The 20,167-nt window shown below is 32.5% G+C and overlaps 1 protein-coding gene and 1 pseudogene across 1 annotated transcript; one reads left to right on the forward strand and one right to left on the reverse strand.

The window, feature by feature from the left end:
- LOC130612952 (isovaleryl-CoA dehydrogenase, mitochondrial-like) lies at window positions 1-2,893 on the forward strand (annotated as a pseudogene).
- A 139-nt stretch (window positions 2,894-3,032) lies between these two features.
- On the reverse strand, window positions 3,033-9,488 carry LOC130662692 (RING finger protein 141-like). Its single transcript, XM_057461600.1, has 7 exons — window positions 9,268-9,488; window positions 8,385-8,409; window positions 7,728-7,836; window positions 6,750-6,950; window positions 5,931-5,971; window positions 5,042-5,158; window positions 3,033-4,267 (listed from the first exon to the last, which is right to left on the reverse strand). Exons 1-7 carry the CDS (start codon window positions 9,428-9,430, stop codon window positions 4,135-4,137), a joined length of 789 nt encoding a protein of 262 aa, XP_057317583.1. The 5' UTR covers window positions 9,431-9,488; the 3' UTR covers window positions 3,033-4,134.
- Window positions 9,489-20,167: the final 10,679 nt, after the last annotated feature.

Here is a 20,167-nt window from a genome sequence, read left to right on the forward strand (position 1 = left end):
ATGGATACGGTGCCACAGATAATAGTGGGAAGGTGGGTGGGACCTTAAAATCTGAGGAGCTTCAGTCTTCAACAACCTCAGTTCTTTGTAGCTAAAATTAGACTGACTCATGTGTCTTGTATTTATTGGCTTGTTTCATTAAGCGAGGCAACACAAAGCAATGTTGAGATTGGGCAACTGAGACAATGCCTAAGCAGATATAATTCAACATATATGGCTACCATGGCCTATTTACTGAATCAGAAGTGCCTTATCCTCAAACCTTATTTGAAGTACAGTACTAGGCCAGAGCCAGGGTGGTATCTATCATTCTACAGGACAGCTAGAAGGTTTATTGAAGTCACCACAATTAACATGAGCTAGATATTTATTTAGCTCCATATATTTATTTACTATAAATATTTGCATATATACTAATGAATGTGCATAGAAAAACACTTATAATAAAAAAGATTGTAAATTTTAGTTATCGTAGTAGTAAAATGTATCTGGATTATGGTGAGAAATTATATTTACTTATATCCTTAGTCCCAATGCATAAACGGTCTAAAGTCCAATTTAAGATTGTCAGTAAAGAATTTATGCGGACGCGTTAGAAACTACAACAACAATAATGGCCGCTTATTACAGAATAATTCGGCTATAATCAACCTTCGTATACAATATTTTTCAGTTGGTGTTGACGATAAATAACACGGATTAACTAAAGACGAGTTTAAATTTCGTGAAGCAATATATAGTTTCTGTCAAAAGGAGCTAACTCCACATGCGGAGAGAATTGACAAAGACGATAGGTGGGCAAATCTAAGGTAAGATATGTTGCTACAAACTATTCCTATAGAAATTGGTTACGACGACAAATTTTGATCTAATTTTTCATACCTTTACAATTTTCCAGCTTTTCTTTAGGGAGAACTGACATTAGCCTGTAATCTAGTTAGTAGATCCAGGGTTAAATATAACAGCTAGCTACTCATACGGCTATTTATACGGTACAGATCTTTTTTACTTACATTTCCACTTTTTTAGAAATCGACTGTAGATTAAGTTTTGTCGTGTTCTTTACATCCAGCTGCGCTTTTTATTATTTTATTAGTAACGCAGAGTAGCGCGTTCTCATTTTAAGAGCATTTAATTATCAGTCCCCCTTGTTGCTTATGTCGTTTCATATACTTCTTATGCTCACAGAATGATCCCATCAATGTGTCGATGTGTCAATACGTTTCCGTCTTCAAATCTGCTTTTGTATTTTACTATTTCAACCTGATATATTTTATGTTGTACTGATAACACTTTTTCGCGTGGCCTGGTGTTTCTGATTTGTCTGTAATCTTATTGTAAATGCAATAACAAACTTTTCTCACTTAAGAACAATAGATAGATAGCTATCTAGGGTTAATCTTTAAATTCATGATCATTTGCTAGCTTTTTTATTTTATTGCAAAGCCTTTCAAATATTTTGTTTTACCAATTTTGGCATGTTTATCTAATTTTGGCAGCTTTCCTTTTTAGAAACTTCTGGTTAAAGCTTGGTGAAATAGGTTTGTTTGGTATCAATGTACCAAAAAAATATGGTGGCCTTGGTGTGAGGTATTTTGATCATCTTTTAGCGTTTGAAGAAATGTCTCGCTCTTCTGCAGCTATTGCTATGAGTTATGGTTCCCATTCAAACCTGTGTGTAAATCAATTGACTTTAAACGCTTCAGAGAGTCAAAAAGAAAAATATTACCCGAAGTTATTATCTGGTGAGCATATAGGTGCATTAGCGATGAGCGAACCGACGGCTGGTTCAGATGTTGTATCAATGAGATTAAAAGCTGAGAAAAAGGGTGATTGTTTTGTATTAAACGGAAGTAAATTTTGAATAACAAATGGTCCAGACGCTGATGTAATAATAGTTTATGCAAAAACTGACTTCAACTGTGCTCCTGAACATGGCATTACAGCATTTATCCTAGAGCGCGACATGGAGGGGTTTAATCAGATGCCAAAATTAGACAAACTTGGTATGAGAGGCTCAAATACAGGAGAACTTGTTTTTGAAGACTGTGTTGTGCCTATAGAAAATGTACTTGGAGAAGTAAACAAGGGAGTATATGTATTGTTCAGCGGGTTAGATATCGAACGTGTTTTATTAGCTGCCGGGTGTCTTGGCATCATGCAGGCTGCGATTGATGTAGCTCTTCCATATGTCCACATTAGAAAACAATTTAACAAACCAATTGGTCATTTCCAGTTGATGCAAGGCAAGATCGCTGATATGTATGTGGAACTGTCTGTGTGTCGCTCCTATACATATTCTGTTGCGAGAGCTCTTGATGCTGGCCACATTATCCCAAAAGCTGCATTATTTTGTGCTGAAAAAGCCACCCAATTAGTCTTACAAGCGTTACAGTGTTTGGGTGGTAATGGTTATGTGAGTGATTACCACACCGGACGGTTATTACGCGATGCAAAACTAATGGAAATAGGTGGCGGGACTTCGGAAATCAGAAGGTGGCTGATTGGCCGCAGGTTCAATAAAGAATATGCTGATATCTAATACCCTTGTTTTCGCGGATAATTAAAAGTTAAATATCGCTTAAAATAAAAAAATATATATTTTTGTATAATTTCAGAGTTTTTTTCTCCATCTCCTAGAACAAACTAAGTATGTTTTTCTAAGAATATGTGCAGAGATTTTCAATCCTAAGGATAAGAAAACATTGCAATGCCGGTACTGTGTCAGTCAAAAAATGAGTTCATAGCAACCAGCTAAGCGACTTAAGGGTCAAAAAGCTCTCTACTCTTAGCAACCCAAGGCGTAAGTCCAAAAATGGGTTGCTTATAAAAAAGTGTACAGTTTCCACGTAAAATATTATACTCGCTCAGAAACTGAGTTTGACCCCCAAAAGAATTGAACATAGTTTCATTTTCAAAAAGTAAAAAAAGTGCATAAGAGGTAACTTATTTTCGCGAGTTGGGCCATATTTTTCAGAGAAATGTGTAAAAAGAAACCGAGCTTGATATATAACTTCACTTAGGGAGCTATATTTAGGCCGATATAGATATATTCTATTGTAAACTTAGATAACATTAACAAATTAAAATTGATACAAGCATAAAACAATGTGTAGAAAATTATGCTAAACATAACAAAAATAATAAAATTCAATCCTTGTCAATATGCCGAAAAAAAAGCATACTTCTGATCGAGCATCTGCGGAAATCTTCGTGAAGTATCAAAGAAATTGCTGGTATTTGTGAAAAAGGCTATGTGTATTTATACTGTAACAAACGGTTTTTTGCAAGCATTTTTTACTACCTAATGGAAGAAAATATTTGCAGAATTGTGCAAAACGCGGAATAAAACATTGCCAATGCCTCAATTTTATTAAAATTGTGAAATTAAAGATTGGCGAAATATCTTACGGAACAAAAGGAAGGAAGGAAGGAAGGGGAAGGAAGAGTGAAAAAGAGACAGAGAAAAAGCCAGAGGGACAGAGAGAAATAAAAAAAACAAAGAGAATGTCGTCCAGAAATATTAGAACCTTCCCATAGATCATTATTATAAAAATCACTGAATGTTTTAAAAATAGGGCGAAATGCGAAATTAAGGATTGTGAATGCCTGTTTTTTGCTTTAAGAAAGAGTATTTAAAAATTCCAAATATGAGGCATTAACTCCACATTCTATTCTTACGCACTTATTTTCTTCCGTAAGGTAGGGTAGCACAATAATGTTTGTTTCAAGCCTCGCCCAACCTCATCCCGAAATCTTTTTTCTCCCTTTCTGACAATCTACGACATGAGCTTTATAAAGGAACAGTGAATATTGAAGAAGTTCTGTTTGTTTTGAAAAATTTTGATGTTGACTGGAGATAAGGTTGATAGAAATATATTTATGCGTAAAAAAAATGCACACAGCTAAATATATATGCTGCACTGTATAAATATTTTTATAAAAAAATTTATAACACAATAAATATGTGTCATTTCCGTCGAGGATAGTCTATAAGTACACCAGCAAGTATGTTCACACTAACCGTATGATCACACTTACCTGGCATTACCGTTTTCTTTCTAGATGTTAAGGTCGCCGAAAACTAGCAAAAATACTTTCTATTTTTTATCAAAATAATACCCTGTAACGTCTCTATGTACCTGTAGCTATTTCTAACAAGTGTTTGTTCATCTGATCCACGTTGGGCATGTCAGCAATCTCCCAAAACTCATCAGCCGTTTTAATTTGTTCACGACATGTTGGGCATGTAGGACTTTCAATGTTCCTGAAAAGGTAAAAAAGTAGTTGGAGCTTGAAAACTACTAAACAAAATATAACTTTAATAAGTCGAACTGTAAAAGAGTTAGTGAATATTGGAATATCCAACTAGTTCATCATTGATCAAATATAAATAAATTGGGGAACGTTTGAAGTAGTTATTCTGATTATCTTACTCCTATCCATCTCTGCAAAAATGTTGGCGACACAAAATGTATTGGAATGGAGTTGCATGGAATTCAATGTTTTATCTTATTTGCAGACGAAACTATAACAACATAAATAAAAAACATATACAACATCTTTCAACTGATTTCAAAATACGCAAAATAAGCTTATCCCAATTATCTGAATGTTAAAATTTTGGACAAAATTTGTGACAATCGACAGCTCTTTGGTTAAAATTAGTACACAGCATCAACTGGGTATTAATCCGCAACCAGTGCGGCCGGTTAAGACGCGCTAGTCTTAACTGTCAATGCGTTTGTCTTACAAAAGCATTCACAATAGGACCCAATGAAGCGCTGATAATTTAAGAGACGGCAGAAAGGACGGGTAAGTTTTTTATCTAATCTAAACTAGATTCTAAGTCTCGAAATAAGTTTAAGGGCGTGTGCCTAACGAAATTCTCTTCCGTATTTTGAATAGAACGTCTCAAAATATTGTCAAGAAATTTACTTTTGAACAAAATGAATTGACGTTCTAAGAAAATTAAAAAAAGTATTTTCTGATGTATAAATATCTTCATTTCCTAAACCCCATAAAAATAATAAATTCATACCACTGACTGATGCATTTCGCACAGTAACTATGTGCGCACGGCAACGATACTTCCACTTTACTGTCCATACAAATCAAACACTCGTCTTGTTCGATACTATTGCCAACTTGGTTTACTCTGAAGCAAAATAAAGACAGAATCCAAGAGAGACAATATAGAAATAAAGATTCTAAAAATTGTAGCTATTTTAAGGTATTGGAATTATTGTCAGGGACTGATATTTTACAGAATATAATTTCGCGAATTTTCGAAAGAAATGCGAAAATTTCTGACAATGAAGTAGTACGTTCAGAAAAGAAATTTTTGCGACCAGGTGTTTTAGTAGAAGATACTCTATTTTTTTGTTCAAATTATATTTCCAAATTTCTTTGCGAAACCAAAACCAAAATGTTTTAAAGTAGTACGGGGGTAGGGGTAAAATAATTTTTGAAGAATCAATAATTGTGGCTGTTCCATTTCAAAGTCTTAGTTAACTCTAACAAAATTTTTATAGTTAACTCAAATCGCAAAAATATCTCCTATGCAATTTGCTTTCTATTTTAAATTCGAGAAATTATTTTTTTACCATTGATTCGCGAAAATTACTATTTTCAGGAACACAATTTGTAAAGATTTATTCCGCGAAATTTCTGGTCACGAAAATTTTTTTAATTTAGCTGTTGTTACTGTCTTATTGTTTTTTAAAAAAAGCCATATAACTCGGTGATTTAGCCGTTTAATTAAGGTGCCGAAGTTTTACGTAAAACCAAATTGCTTCATTAAAAATTTCAGTCGCATTCAATTCCTTTTTAAGACTCTTGCACTCAAGTTACCTAAATGATTTTTTTATCAAATAAAATACACATGAAAATAATACTTTAATTGGAAAGAGGTTCAAAATATAATATACCTTTCTAATATCGTAGATACTGAAAGTTGTACAGGAACATTCTACAAAAGTATGACGAAAATTAAAAAGATCATACAACTTCCATTCAACATTTCATTTTTACCATGTTGGATGAAATGTTGGACAATTTCAAAACTTACAGATTTTTGAAACAGAAGAAAAAAATCATGTTGTTTCAAAACAAAATTCTATCCAACATTTTCCGATGCAGAAGCGTGAATTTCCAATTTTGGGCTGGTTTGGCAGGGTATCTATTATTTTCCTTTCATTTTTCTGAATTCTAGTCTATCTTCCACTTTTAGCCTTTTAATAATATTATTAAAATAGCCTTTTTTACAGCGGATTTAAATAGATTTCTAAGCGTAAAATGAAATGTTGTTCAGTGTTCGTTAAATGTTGTTTAACTATCCTTTCTAAAAAAACTTATTTCATCCTCAAAATATTTAAAAATACCGTATTTCATGACTATAAGCCCCTCCACCGCGTATATAATCTTTATTACAAAATCAGATAAGCTCAGATCTTATACGCGGAGAAATACGGTATCTATACATTTGTTACGTTTGAACGAATAGGTTAACTATTACTGACGTCAAAAAGAATTTGTTTTTATTGCTGTTTACACTCTAGCATAACGTCAGAAAAAAATTATTGTTGCTGTCCAACTGGCATAGACTAAATTATAATTTTTAGAATTCATGTAATTTACCCAGCATTTAAATTGATGAAAAATCAAGCATCATTGAGCGTCGGCAAAAATCTATTGATTCGACAGCTTTTCTTAATTTATTTTTTTACTACAATGAAAGATATTCATACCAATGGTGATGTAATATCTTCTTCATTTTCAGCCTCGTCTTCATCATGCCGTGGTGGATGCTGTACAATTTCAAAACCATCATTATTTTGGTCCAAAAGTTCTTTGTAATAAATTTCTCTTAATAGTTCACTTCTCAGCCTCCAAAACTGGTGAATGTTCATATAACGTGTAATCGTAACACTTTTATCACGAAGGTTCACCTAAATAAAGTTTTTATTATAAAACATATAATTTGCAACTGAAACAGGTTAACCATTTTAAAAATATTTTTAAGTGTTAACACTTCCCTTTCTAAAGAACTAGAGATAAGGAAATTTGTTTTTTTTTTCAGAAAAATAGTTTTTTAATATTTTTAAAACAGTACAAACATCGTCAAGGTACACGCGATATTAACTCCTAATTTTCTTCACATTTACCAGACATTTTTTCACTAAAATTTCTTTCATCTTCCTTATATTTTCAGGTATTTTGGAATGAAAATTCATACTTACTACCGTAAATATACAAATTAACAAACATATTAAAGAAACACAGACTATAATAAATTATTCCTTTTCCTTTAACAAAACTTCTGAAGTTTAATCTTTGCTAATATTTTAAAAAATGAAAATAATTTTTATGGACTATTTAATCCTAAAATTAAAAAAATGCTGATATTTCCAACATTTTCTAGAGATGTGAAAAAGATTTCGAGTATCAATGGCCATTTGTGACTCACATTCCTGATAGAGTGGACACCCTGATTATCTAAATTTATTATACATTTTATATATTCAATTATACATTTTAATCATATACAGCTGGAGGCAACCTTGTAAAGAGAAGATGCAATAAAAAGAGCAAAATAACACATTATACAGAAAGTAGAATAACACACAATATCTACATGCTTCCAATTAAGTCAAGATGGATGACAAATCTATATATACTGCTCGGTTTAATGCTACTTGAAAACCAGCATGTTAGTGTATACATACCTTGAAACACACAATTTTAACTAAAGCTTTCCAAAACACACCCTCATCTTCCATTGATCGCAGACCAAATAGCACTCTTTCAGTGTTTTTAGAACAGCACGACTTTAACCTAAAAACAATGTGTCAGAATTTTACAAACATGCTGGCACCATTGTTACAAACATGCTCGCACCATTGTTACAAATATGCTCGCACCATTGTTACAAACATGGAAGCACAATTGTTACAAACATGGACGCAATAGCCAAACAAATGTCTAAAAAAAAGTGTACTGACGGTTCATTGCTTACGTCATCAAAATTCAAATTACAATTTTTTTTTATTTTTTTTTCGCCTTAGTGGATTTTTCCACGAGCTTTATTGATTTATTTCAAAATTTTATTATAGTTTAAACAGAAGTAGATTTTTGTGCTTATTTACGGGTACACGACAGGAAAGCCAAAAAAAAATCAATGCATTTTTAAATACCGTAAGGGAAGAAATTTTTGCAGGAGTTAATTTCGACAATAGACATAGCCAAAATTTCCGAGTTGCCCAAAATTTCATTATTTCGCAATTTTAAGGGAAAATAAAAAGCTTAAAAAGAATATAGAATGATTTTTGTATTGTCAAAGAACTAAAGCATCTTACTCAAAATAAAAAAAAATTGATACTTACATTGTATTTAAACCAGCTATTGTATCTACAAAAAAACAGAAAGTCTTAAAATAATATAGGAAGGATACTAAACCTTGACTGGATACATTTTTTCTCGCTACGACGTATAAAACAGAATTGTAGTGACATCTTTACAACATAGCCATTTTTAAATATCCTTCTAAATATAATAACTACGTAGCTTAAGTAACAATAAGACAGGGATAGAATTTTCTTTGTAAATAGTTGCATGACAGGGTTGTCACACAAAAATACTGTCCAAATTATATTAAACAAGTATTTAAACCCGTGGAATAATAATCCACTAATTTTTTTTTTAATTTTTGTGCTTCTTATTACAAAAAGGTTTGTTGATAATTTCATTAAGAAGGCTGAAAAAAACATTTTTAACGAAAAATCCTGAAGAAATCCACTCAAGAACATTAGACAACAATAATACCAACGTTAATTACCTGTGAATTTACCCGTATAATAATTTATAACAAAGCGCTCGTCACGGTAAATTATATTAATATGCAATAAAATTCCTAACTAATGAAATCACTTTCTGTTATTAATATATACAGAACATTTTTATACGGGATGTATCAGACGCTTTTAAAAAAAATTGCAAGGATTTAATCCACTGTCTGTTACAGACACACACACAGTCTCTGCATTATTATATAGATATCTATGTATGTGTGTATGTATTACTACTAAACAAAAGCACCTTTTATTTGTTGTAAAAAAGTTAAACGCTTAAGATAGAAAATGCCATTTAGACATTTTTACTCAATAATTGGAAACAATTTGCCATGAGAATCTTAAATACGAGGGCAATCTTCATTTATCTTTTCTAGTGACATAAAGCCGTTTCAGTATGTATAAAACAAAAACTTACTTCTAAGTGAGCTGTAATCAATTAATGCAACATCTTTTACCAAAAAGAACTCTTTCTTCACAACAGTAAGATCCCTTTTAATTTCCACATGTATTTTTTGAAAATGGTTTTTCAAGTGATATGGTATCGCATTTTTAATATGCTGACCAATAGATTGCCCCATTTTTGTGAAGTACTTTCAATAGAATATTATATTTTCCTAAAAAGTATAATAAAAAATTTGACAGTTAACCTACAGTAGTTATCACTAAGAAATGCAGAAATTAGGAGCTATCGTTTTTATCCTCCTATACAGCAATATTCATTTGACATTTTTATTAACAAGTTAATTATGAATACGTGGCCCCTGATGTAACATAATGTCAGACACACTTGCAGTACCATCTTGTCTATATAAGACTAGTCGTTAGCCAGTAAAAAAATCTGAGGGTTTGAAGTTATTCATATTTTTTATAAGAAGCAATAACAAACACTTCTGTATTTTTTAACCAATATACGGCTTTGATAATGAGCAAGGCAGTTCAGAGGCGTTAGGTCTGATGATATTTTTATATAATTTGGCTCCCTAGTTGCATCACAACCTGTATATAATAGCCACTGAGATAAGATTGTTATCTGCTGAAGTATGTTGTTTTTTGTTTGTGGTAATTTTGCGTGGCAGTGGTTTAAAGATACCACTACTAGACACCTTCCAGTCAGTGGTTCACTTATTCATGGTGAATGGCCTTAAACAATTTGCTATGCGAAACGGCTACGCTAAAGAAGTTATTAGTATTGCAAATGTGGAGAGTCGAGTGGATCAATGCCTTAAGTCAAAGAAAGCTACTGCCAGGAAGTCAACAATAACTGATTTCTTTAATAGTTAATATGCTTTTACTAAAAGTAAGAACCAGCAGTAACCAGCAGTATTTTGAAGTAACCACCAGAGAACCACCTGTATTTTGAAGTAACCACCAGAGAACCACCTGTATTTTGAAGTAACCAACGGAGAACCAGCAGTTTTTAAGTGACCACAAGAGAACAACCAGTTAAATAGATAAAATGAAATAAACGCTACTACCGCTTTAAATGTTTCACATTTAAGCGGTAGTAGTGTTGAATTGAATGAAATAATAAACTGCACAGTTTGAAGTCATCGAGCGTGAGAGATACCTCTACTGTCATTGTATCCAATGTTGAAGAATCCATATCAAATTTTAGTTTCTTTTTCGCAGCGATTACACACTTCCTTCAACGCTTTCTAAAAAATTAATCCGCTTAATCAGATTTTGAGCAAAGGATTTTCATTTTGCAATTTGTGTATTGTAAACGAAATATAACGCTATACAGAGGAGGGTCCAAAACGAGACTTTTTTTCTTTTGATAGACAAAATAAAGTTCGAATAAATTAATAAATGCTGTGGAGAAGCATCGAGGCATCCAGTGGAAAATATACGTTTTTTCTCACATGATTTCTGTTCAAGTAAAAAAATTATGCTTTCGATATAAACGTTTTTTCCTTGAAACGTGTTACATTTTATTTCAAAGAATGAACTTTAAACCTGAAAACACTATTTTCGTTCTGTTCTTCTTGTTTCCATTATTGCCTTTAGAAAAAAACAACTGGTTCTCTAATGGTTACTTCATAATACCGGTGGTTCTCTGGTGGTTTTTTTCCTACTTTTAGTATCTACATAGTTAATGAGTATGGAGTATGCAGTATTGTAATGTTAAGTTTTTTTGATTTTATTTATTTGTTTAATTGATTATATAATATTTCAGTACAGGATAGATATTATAGGAAATAAACGATTTTGTTATCATTATGTGTCCTGTGAATACCGTAAATCTCCAAATAAACGCCCTCCATCTTTTAAACGCCTTCCTCTAATAAACGCCCCCCTTAAAATCCGAAATATTTTATAAAGGCCCCCCTCTTTTAAACGCCCCCCTCGAGATGGGCGTTTTTTAGAAGCACTTTTAATAAACCCCTTAATAAATCCCTACTGGCAAACTGGTCAACCCCTATTATGTAATAGCTTATAGATGATACAAGAGAAGGAAGAGACACCAATTAATGATAAGAATTTTTTTTTTAAGAAATTACAGGAAACTTCCGGTATAAAGACTTTTTTTGGTGAATAAGTTCCAAGGTTTTGTAAGTGTCATTTCGTTGATGTAGCTGCTTGTCAACACACATGAAATCCGTTTGGATTTGGTGAAACAATCAAATTTACCAGGAACGACCAAACCAATGTTGGCTTACGTTTACTCAACACTGTCACATTTATAAAGTTGTTTGGGTCAGCATTCAAAAAATGATGAAGGAGAATTGATAATTCTATTGGGGCATGCCCAACCAGTTCTGTTTCCCTATCCTTTTCTTTAAAAATTCCAATTGCAAACTTATCATTTTCCAAGTCTTCATCTCTACTGTCCGGTTTAGCAATCAGTTTTTCATTTAAAACGGGAGTCCAGTTGGCTTTGTAAACATGATGCCCACGTATTAAACTTCTGTATTTTACCCTGTGAAGAAGCTGATATTTACCAAAAGACTCTACTCTAGCCATGTTAAAATCAAAGTCTTCACGTTTACTGGTAAATAAAAAGTTCAATGATTTATTTTCAAAACATTCGAATCTAAAACATGTTCGAATGTTGTAAACATTAAACCCATTAAACATTCGAAACTTTCTTTCTCAAAGATGGCTTCACAAGAAACATCCCACAAGGGACAGAAACGTAATACATATTCTATGGAATTTAAAAAACAAGTTATAACGTTTGCAGAAATAAATTCAAACAGAAGTGCTGCATTGAAAAAAATGAAAGTCGAAAGTGCTCTAATTCCAGGTGGGTGTACAATGTACATTCAGGCCCCAGATGTGTACTGGAATAAACCGTTTAAAGGGTTTATTTCTGATATGTACGATGAATGGTTGGTTAATGGTGTCCACCAATATACGGTAGGAGGAAACATGAAACAAGCCCCCCGACGCACAGTTGTAGAATGGATTTTACGTGCTTGGGAAATGATAAATAAAGATCTCATCATTGATTCATTTAAAGGTTGTGCCATAAATCAAAAAAACGACGGGAGTGAAGAAAACAAGATTCATTGCTTCAAAAGTACCCAACCCTGTTCTGCCGGTGCATCAGTTCTGGAAGACCAAACTAAGGTGGTAAATAATACCGATGCTAATGAAATTAACCCATTCGAACCTACCGATTCTGACATCGAGGATGCGAATGATCCTGGTAATCTTCTAGATGAAGATGAAGAAGAAGATGATTTTTTAACTATGTGTAAAAAAATATAACTGAAATTAAATGAAGGCCTCCCTCTTTTAAACGCCTTCCTGTAATAAACGCCCCCTCAAAACTCAGAAAATTAAATAAACGCCCCGGGCGTTTATTTGGAGATTTACGGTAAACAAACAAAAGCATGTAGGTATATATAAAAATTGATGCGTAGAGTGAACACGAGTTGAGGAAAAGAATAACAAACACTGAAAAGAAAATAAGAAAATATGAAGCTATTCTGTAGGGTATAGTGTCCACATCAAGGTAAAGTTGCCAATCAGAATGATTATCCTTAAACACATGTTAAAATTGTTACTGGAAAAAATAAGTTTTTAATAATATATATAATATAATCAGAACTATAAACCATTTTACGGATATCCAGAGGTAAACCATTAAATAATCTGGCTCCCATAAACCAGAAAAAGCCACTTGCATAATTTCAAGTTAATTTTTGGTATTAATATTGTATGTCCGTTGTTTCTTGTTGAATATTCATAACTTTTCATTTAGAAATAACTTTTAAAATCATGAAAACATTCTTAACCAAACACCTCCTAACAAAATCACATGCATGTTTTTTTATTAACTTGAATTGATGATGGCACATGAACTTTCAGGTGACATCCTTCAGTGACCACTGCAAGAGCTCTACAATTAAAAATGGAATCCTCAGGACTATTTTTTAGTAGATTTGACTGTAACTTTAATGTCTTTAACCATAAGTTGGATTTGTATGCCGTAGGAAAAAAAGAAAACATTATTCGATCCTAGTTTTTGACTGTACCACGTTTTGTCAAAAATTTTGTTGGTTTACGCCTTTTTTAAAAATTTTGCGATTAATTTCAGCTAAATTAAATAAAATCCTATAAAATCCAATTAATCCTATAAAATCCAATTAATTGACAACATAGTAACCAATATGGTCATTACATGGCGTGACTGAATCAAAGGTGCCTCATCCCACTCCCTCATTGAGAGTAAATACACTGTACTAATAGAGTCCGAATAGTGCATACCATTCTATCAGTTATTTTAAATTCTCCTCTGTAATGAGTTTTTACAATAATAAACATAAATGATTGCGTTCTGATTGGTTTTTAAATTGTAGCAAAATTTTCAACACTATAAAGTAGGAACTCTGTCTATTTTTCGAGGAGGTGTATTTTTAAAAGTAAAATCAAACAAAATGAAATTATGCATAAAATACGCCTTTACTGTACAGAAATTTTGTAATGGCTTGTTTATTTTAGTCCGTTTCTGGGGAGATCCCTTAAGAAGTAAGGGAAAGGGCCTTAGAAACTTTAAAGATGAAATCCTATTAGCAGAACCCGATTAACCACAACATTATTAGCATGAGGTCTTTTGGGTTTCCATCTAAAAACTGTGTTTTTGAGTGAAACTTGGTTAAACTTTCATTATTAAAGACCAGAATTTATTTGAAAATTAAAAACTAAAAAAAGTTTCTAAAAAGAATCATTATTCCATTTTGCTCGAAAAGTCTAGAAATGACACTACAACAACTTGGAATATTATTAAGGAAATTATTGGTAAATCTAAAAATGTCAGCAATGATCTACCTAAATGTTTGTCGCTTGATGGGAAAATGATAAATGACACAGCATCTATAGCAAAAAGGTTGAACGATTTTTTTGTAAACATTGGTTTAAGCCTCTTGCAAAAAATCCCATCAAGTAGCAAGCAGTTTGTCTTATATTTAAAAAGGTATGACAGTAGGATGGAAGAATATAATTTAACAATGGCTGAATTGAATACTGCTTTTAACAGCTTGCAAAGCAATAAAAGTGCTGGTATTGATGAAATAAGTGTCAACGTTGTAAAAAATGTGTTTGATCTGATTAAGCTTCCCCTTTTTTATGTATTTAATCTATCTTTAACACAGGGAATTGTACCCGAAAAATTAAAAATTGCTCGAATAACACCAATATTTAAATCAGGAGATCGCACCACTCTTACTAATGATAGACCTATCTCAGTACTACCTTGTTTTTCTAAAATTTTAGAACATATTATGTACAATAGAATTTACAAGTATTTTGCTGATAATGATATTTTGTACATAAAGCAATTTGGGTTTCAAAAAGGACATTCTACAGATCACGCGGTAAGCGAACTTGTAAATAAGATTTCAGAAAGTTTTGATAAAAATATGTTTACACTTAGGGTGTTCATTAATCTTTCAAAAGCATTTGATACCGTGAATCACAAAATTTTACAATCAAAGTTGCAGTATTACGGAGTACAGGACTTAAACTTACTTTGGTTTAAAGACTATCTTACAGACAGAAAGCAATGTATTCCTCACGATAATCATACGACTGAACTCAAAAATGTGAAATGTGGAGTTCCACAGGGCTTGATACTTGGACTGCTCCTTTTTTTAATATATGTTAATGATTTGCCTTATGCATCAACACTTACAAACTTTATTCCTTTTGTAGATGATACTAACTTATTCTACGCTCACAAAGATATAAAAACACTCTTTACTATGGTAAACAAAGAACCAAGTAGTATTAATGAATGGTTTAAAGCAAACAAACTGTCCCTAAATGTAAATAAAACAAAATATATGCTATTCTGCAAAAAGTCTAAATCAGACGACTTGCCATTAAAACTTCCAGATCTACGTATAAATGAAATTAGCATAAAAAGGGAAAGCTCTTTAAACTTTTTAGGTGTTCTTATTGACAAAAACCTGTCTTGGAAAAGCCATATACAAACAGTAGAGAATAAGATTTCGAAAAATATTGGAATATTAAACAAAGTGAAGCCCTTACTAAATTTTCATTGTCTTAAAAATTTATACTTTTCATTTATTCGCAGCTACTTAACATATTGTAACATTGTCTGGGCTAGCACTAATCATTCTAAACTTACAAAAATTTAGAGTAAACAGAAGCACGCATGTCGTATAATATTTAGCAAGGACAGATACACCACAGCAGAACCGTTATTGAGAAAAATAAGGGCTTTGAGTATCTATAAATTGAACATACACCAGGTTGTCTTATTTATGTATAAAATTAAATATGACATTTCACCCAAGGCCTTCACAAATCAGTTTCTAGAAATAAAACACAGGTATGACACAAGATATTCAATAAACAATTTTAACATTCCAAAGACCTTTCTAGTGACCACTCGATACTCAATATCTTCTCGCGGGCCATTATTATGGAACACAATTTTAGATAAAGACAAAAAAAATATTTGTTTGTTGATGCATTTTAAGAAAACCACACAACATTTCTTGTTATTTAATGATTTAGATTATTCGCGATATTTTTAGTATCACATTTTTGTAATTTTTTACAACTCTAGAGGTATTGTAAATATTTTTTTACCTGAATTTTAACCTCCTCTCTTTAACCTATCTCAACTAGATGGGGCTTGATGATAAGACAAAATATGTCTTCTACTTGCTCCAGTCATTATTTGATTGTAAACGCGAACAAACATGTACAAAATATATATAGGTGTTTTTTTAGCAAAGAAAGAGAAAGTTGAGTCTCTGATTAAAGTATAACAAATGTAGCCATCAGTTAATGTCATCTTCAGTGATGGTGTCATCAATTTAGTTACGCAAATGAAAAAAATATCAAGTTTTGTTTGATGTAGAAGAAATTTAACATGGTTTAGGTGACTTAGACCAATAATATTGAGATGGACCATTGTAATAATTTTCAATTTCTGATTGCTCAAAATCGTGATGAAAAATGATGTTTTCTGTGATTTTATTCTCATTAGCAAAATGCAATTATGAGAAAGATAGGGACTGCAAATAAAATATATACATCTTCAGGATTCCTAGCAGTCATTTTGATTACAAGGAAGTAAAATGATATAAATATTTTGCATGTGGTTTTGTAAAAGAAATATTATTAGTACAAGATCACGAAAAACAGTACAATTTGTTTAAATAATATTTGGGCAGCTGTGGAGAACTTAATCCAGACGTAAAATCATTAGTGCCTATTGCTTTTGCACAGCAGGCCAGCTTGGTAGCTGTAACCATATGATAATATTGTTTAGGGTACAAGAAGTGTTATTAAGTGGCCTCATAGATGATAGATGTGCATATTTTACATGGCTAGCCTCACAAATATAGAGGGACATACCTTGTCTATTATTTCCAGGAGGGGTCATGGCTTAGGTGGAGAGTCCTAGAGTATTTAATGCTCATTTTGAGCTACACAGACCCAATTAGGGCCTGCACTCTACTAGGCAACTCCCGGCAACATCCAATGGCTCACCATTTCCCCAATTTTCCTCACATGGCTTGGGTTAACCCGGGGCTATGAATGGTAACATTCACTCGCCAATGTTGAATTACCGTCAGGAGGAATGGAACCCCGTTCTCCCGCACAGAGTATGAGAGCTATAACCACTAATCTATGGCGCCACCAAATAAAGCCTATATACCTGTAAAGTAAGTTTTTTGCTTAGAATGGCGTCAGCAACAAAACCCATCCTGACAGTACCAATATAAGAGCATATTTTAAAAAAGCTTATCACAAGAAAATCAAGAATTACATGCATTTTCACCTTTCTAGGCAGAGGGAAATTACACCACAGTTTTTCATCCACCACCCATGTGTCTGCAGGTCTGAGTAAAAAAGGTTATTTGTTCAAAAATCGTCATTATTTGTTTAAAAATATACATTTTGTTGACATGATAAACTTGGCTTTAATTTTCTTTGGCCAACACAAAATCCTTCCCCTGCCTAAAAAGGCGTTTTTTTAGCAAAGAAAGAGAAAGTTGAGGCTTATTTTATTTTTGTATTTTGTATACTTGTTTTGAGCTACTGGAACCTTTTTTGCATACTGATTCTGTCAGTGAGTTAACAGAACAATATTGTAAGATAATAATGTGTATAATATGTTCTCTTTCCCTTTACCTTACTCCACAAATTTAGTTTGGAAATATAATGAATAGTGAATTTTTTCATGCATGCGTTTTTTGAGTATGCCTAGGACAAGAAACTGTCATGTCATTTTCAGATTTTACAAACAAAGGAAACAGCCACCGTAAAACCCCACTCACCCACAAATGACCAATGTCATTTCTAGTGGACAGTATGCACGTCAGTCATAAAAAGAGACATAAATGATATAAAAAGGTAAAAAGGTGAAATCTTGGAACCGTCATGGAGGCATGTTTATTTGTTATGATTCTTTTCTGCGAACTTTTCCTCCGTTACGTCATTTTAATTGGATTTAGTCGGGTGTATTATTTTTATTGGTCATAACAATTAAATAAAATGTAATTGCATATTTCCAATATTTTATTGGAAGAAACGCATAAGTTCAGTTAGATATACAAATTAGAAGTCTCTTTATGTCTAAAAACACCAGAAGAAGTGCATAATATGTACATGTCTAAAAAATATTGTACCCCGTGCTTTACTAAATAAACTGAAACAAGAAGCCCTGGGGGCTCTAAGAATTTCCGCTCGCTACCAAAATATTTGATGAAAACCTGCTAATTCGTTGTGTTATTGTGCTAAACATTTGAGGAGGTTTGGTGCATGAACCTCTGAAGATAAATTACACAAGTGACATTATATCTTACAACAAACGCAAACAAAACGAAACGTGTCATAATAAACTCACATTTTAAAATAAATTGCTAACAAAAAATACAGCCTAACATTCATGGTAAGTCTTGCGATTGAAACGTTTATGGTCTTAAACGGCATTTAGTTGACAAAAAATCAAAATTTTGCTGTGACCATCATTTTCAGCATATTTTTTTTATTAACTGTGCCAATTTTTGTCGAAAATAAAGCAGTTTTAATTTTTGGTTAAATTTTGGCCTAAAATGACATTTAGGTAACAAAAATCAAACTTTTGTACCATCATCATTTTCAGCATACTTTATTTGTTAACTGTGCCAGATTTAGCCAAAAATAAAATGGTTTTAATTTTTGGATTAATTTTGGCCTAAAATGGCATTTAGGTGACAAAAATCAAAAATTTCGATGTCACCATTATGTTCACCATACTTTTTTTGTTAACTTTGCCAATTTTTGTTGAAAATAAAGTAGTTTTAATTTTTGGACCAATTTTGTCCTAAAATGACATTTAAGGTGGCAAAAAATCAAAATTATTATGTCACCATTATGTTCAGCATACTTTTTTTGTTAACTGTGCCAAATTTTGTTGAAAACAAATACTAATTTTGTCCTGAAACATCATTTAGATGAGTTCCCAGTAGTTGGGGAGCTTGGGTGCGAAGTTTACATCTGTGACGGAGGAACGTGTTAATCCCAGGGTCGATTTTTTCTCAAAAAATGCTCCAAAAGAAAAAAAACGACGGTTTTAAAGAATTTCCTACGCCTTCGGGCGCGGAAATTCAATAATGAGGTTCCCGATTGAAGCCTGGGTTCCGGCTTGGTTGGATTCGAAAAGTGGCGGGTCAATTTTTATTATTGTTTTTCGATATTTTTTAACAAACCTGTAAATTTTAAAGTTGGTCAGATATTGCTTTTATTTTAATATAGGCTTTGTTAAATCTTCTTTTGTTCTTGCTTTGATTTATTGAAGGTGTGTTCAATTCACTTACATGCAGGAACAACTGAATACGAAGATAAGGCGATTTATCTCTCCTCTACCCCACCTATCATTATGGGTTTTGTTGCCTGCCACTCTTTCAGTGCAAAGTTGCAACAACTTTGATAGATAAAGCAGTCTATCAAACCTACCTTCAATGAGCAAAAAGATATTATGTTTAGTTAATTTATATTTAAGAATCCACACTCTAGTCCATGTTTTACCCCATCTGAATGAGCACGGAACAATATCATGTGACAACTTGTCTCAAGAATTCATTATGATATTACCTGAGGTTTCTGTGGCCATATCAGGGAAGATAATTGTCCCAGAGGGTGTTGTTTGAAGCAGCACGAAACACAAGATCTTAGGAGCTCTTATGTATATGACCAATTACACGAAAACAAATAAAAAAAACCTTAACCACGTCTTGCTTTTAAAATCTGGCAAGAAGCTCTAAGATTGAACTGAAATGAGGCCCAAAAATGTTAAATAGTCGTTGTAGTTTGCTTGAAAACTAAGTAAAACAGGTCTATAGAAGGTTAATATTAAGTTTAGTTCGGATAAAATCTGTTAAAACAGTACCGTAGAAGGTTAATGCTTAGCAGTTTTCCCTTACTGCCTATCTTACAGCTCCTCTGTTTTACGGCACAGTTACATTTAGGAAATGGCTAATTTCCTTCAGGACATTTGCATAAAAGCTGCATGTGTGCAGCCTAGATATGTATATAGCCAAATTCTAAGCCCACAAATTAGCAGATAAAAAAATTGACGTATTTATCTTTTGCAAAGATGATGTTTTTATGTCTTGTTTGTTAGCTGACAATATAAGGTCTTTATTGATGTTAACATGTTAGTTTGACATTGATAACGTAATTATTATTAGTGAAGCCATTGAATTAAATTTCGCATATAACTTTGAGGCTAAATAACTTAAAATGCATGGAAATAACTGACGTCAACTCCTGTGTAGGTAAGTATGGGCCATCTGGGATGAAAGGGACTAATGTTCAGAGTCGTTAAATTTTATCACTTCGTGCTA

Source organism: Hydractinia symbiolongicarpus, chromosome 10 (genome assembly GCF_029227915.1).
Source record: "Hydractinia symbiolongicarpus strain clone_291-10 chromosome 10, HSymV2.1, whole genome shotgun sequence".
Classification (NCBI taxonomy): domain Eukaryota; kingdom Metazoa; phylum Cnidaria; class Hydrozoa; order Anthoathecata; family Hydractiniidae; genus Hydractinia; species Hydractinia symbiolongicarpus.

Bases quoted from the DNA above. Each gene is read 5' to 3' on its own strand.
- LOC130662692 (XM_057461600.1), bottom strand. From the start codon at position 9,430: ATGGGGCAATCTATTGGTCAGCATATTAAAAATGCGATACCATATCAC. The intron at 6,951-7,727 runs GTATGTATACAC...AACTTTATTTAG, and splicing joins TTAAAATTGTGTGTTTCAAG to GTGAACCTTCGTGATAAAAG. The intron at 4,268-5,041 runs GTATGAATTTAT...TTACCTTTTCAG, and splicing joins GCGAAATGCATCAGTCAGTG to GAACATTGAAAGTCCTACAT.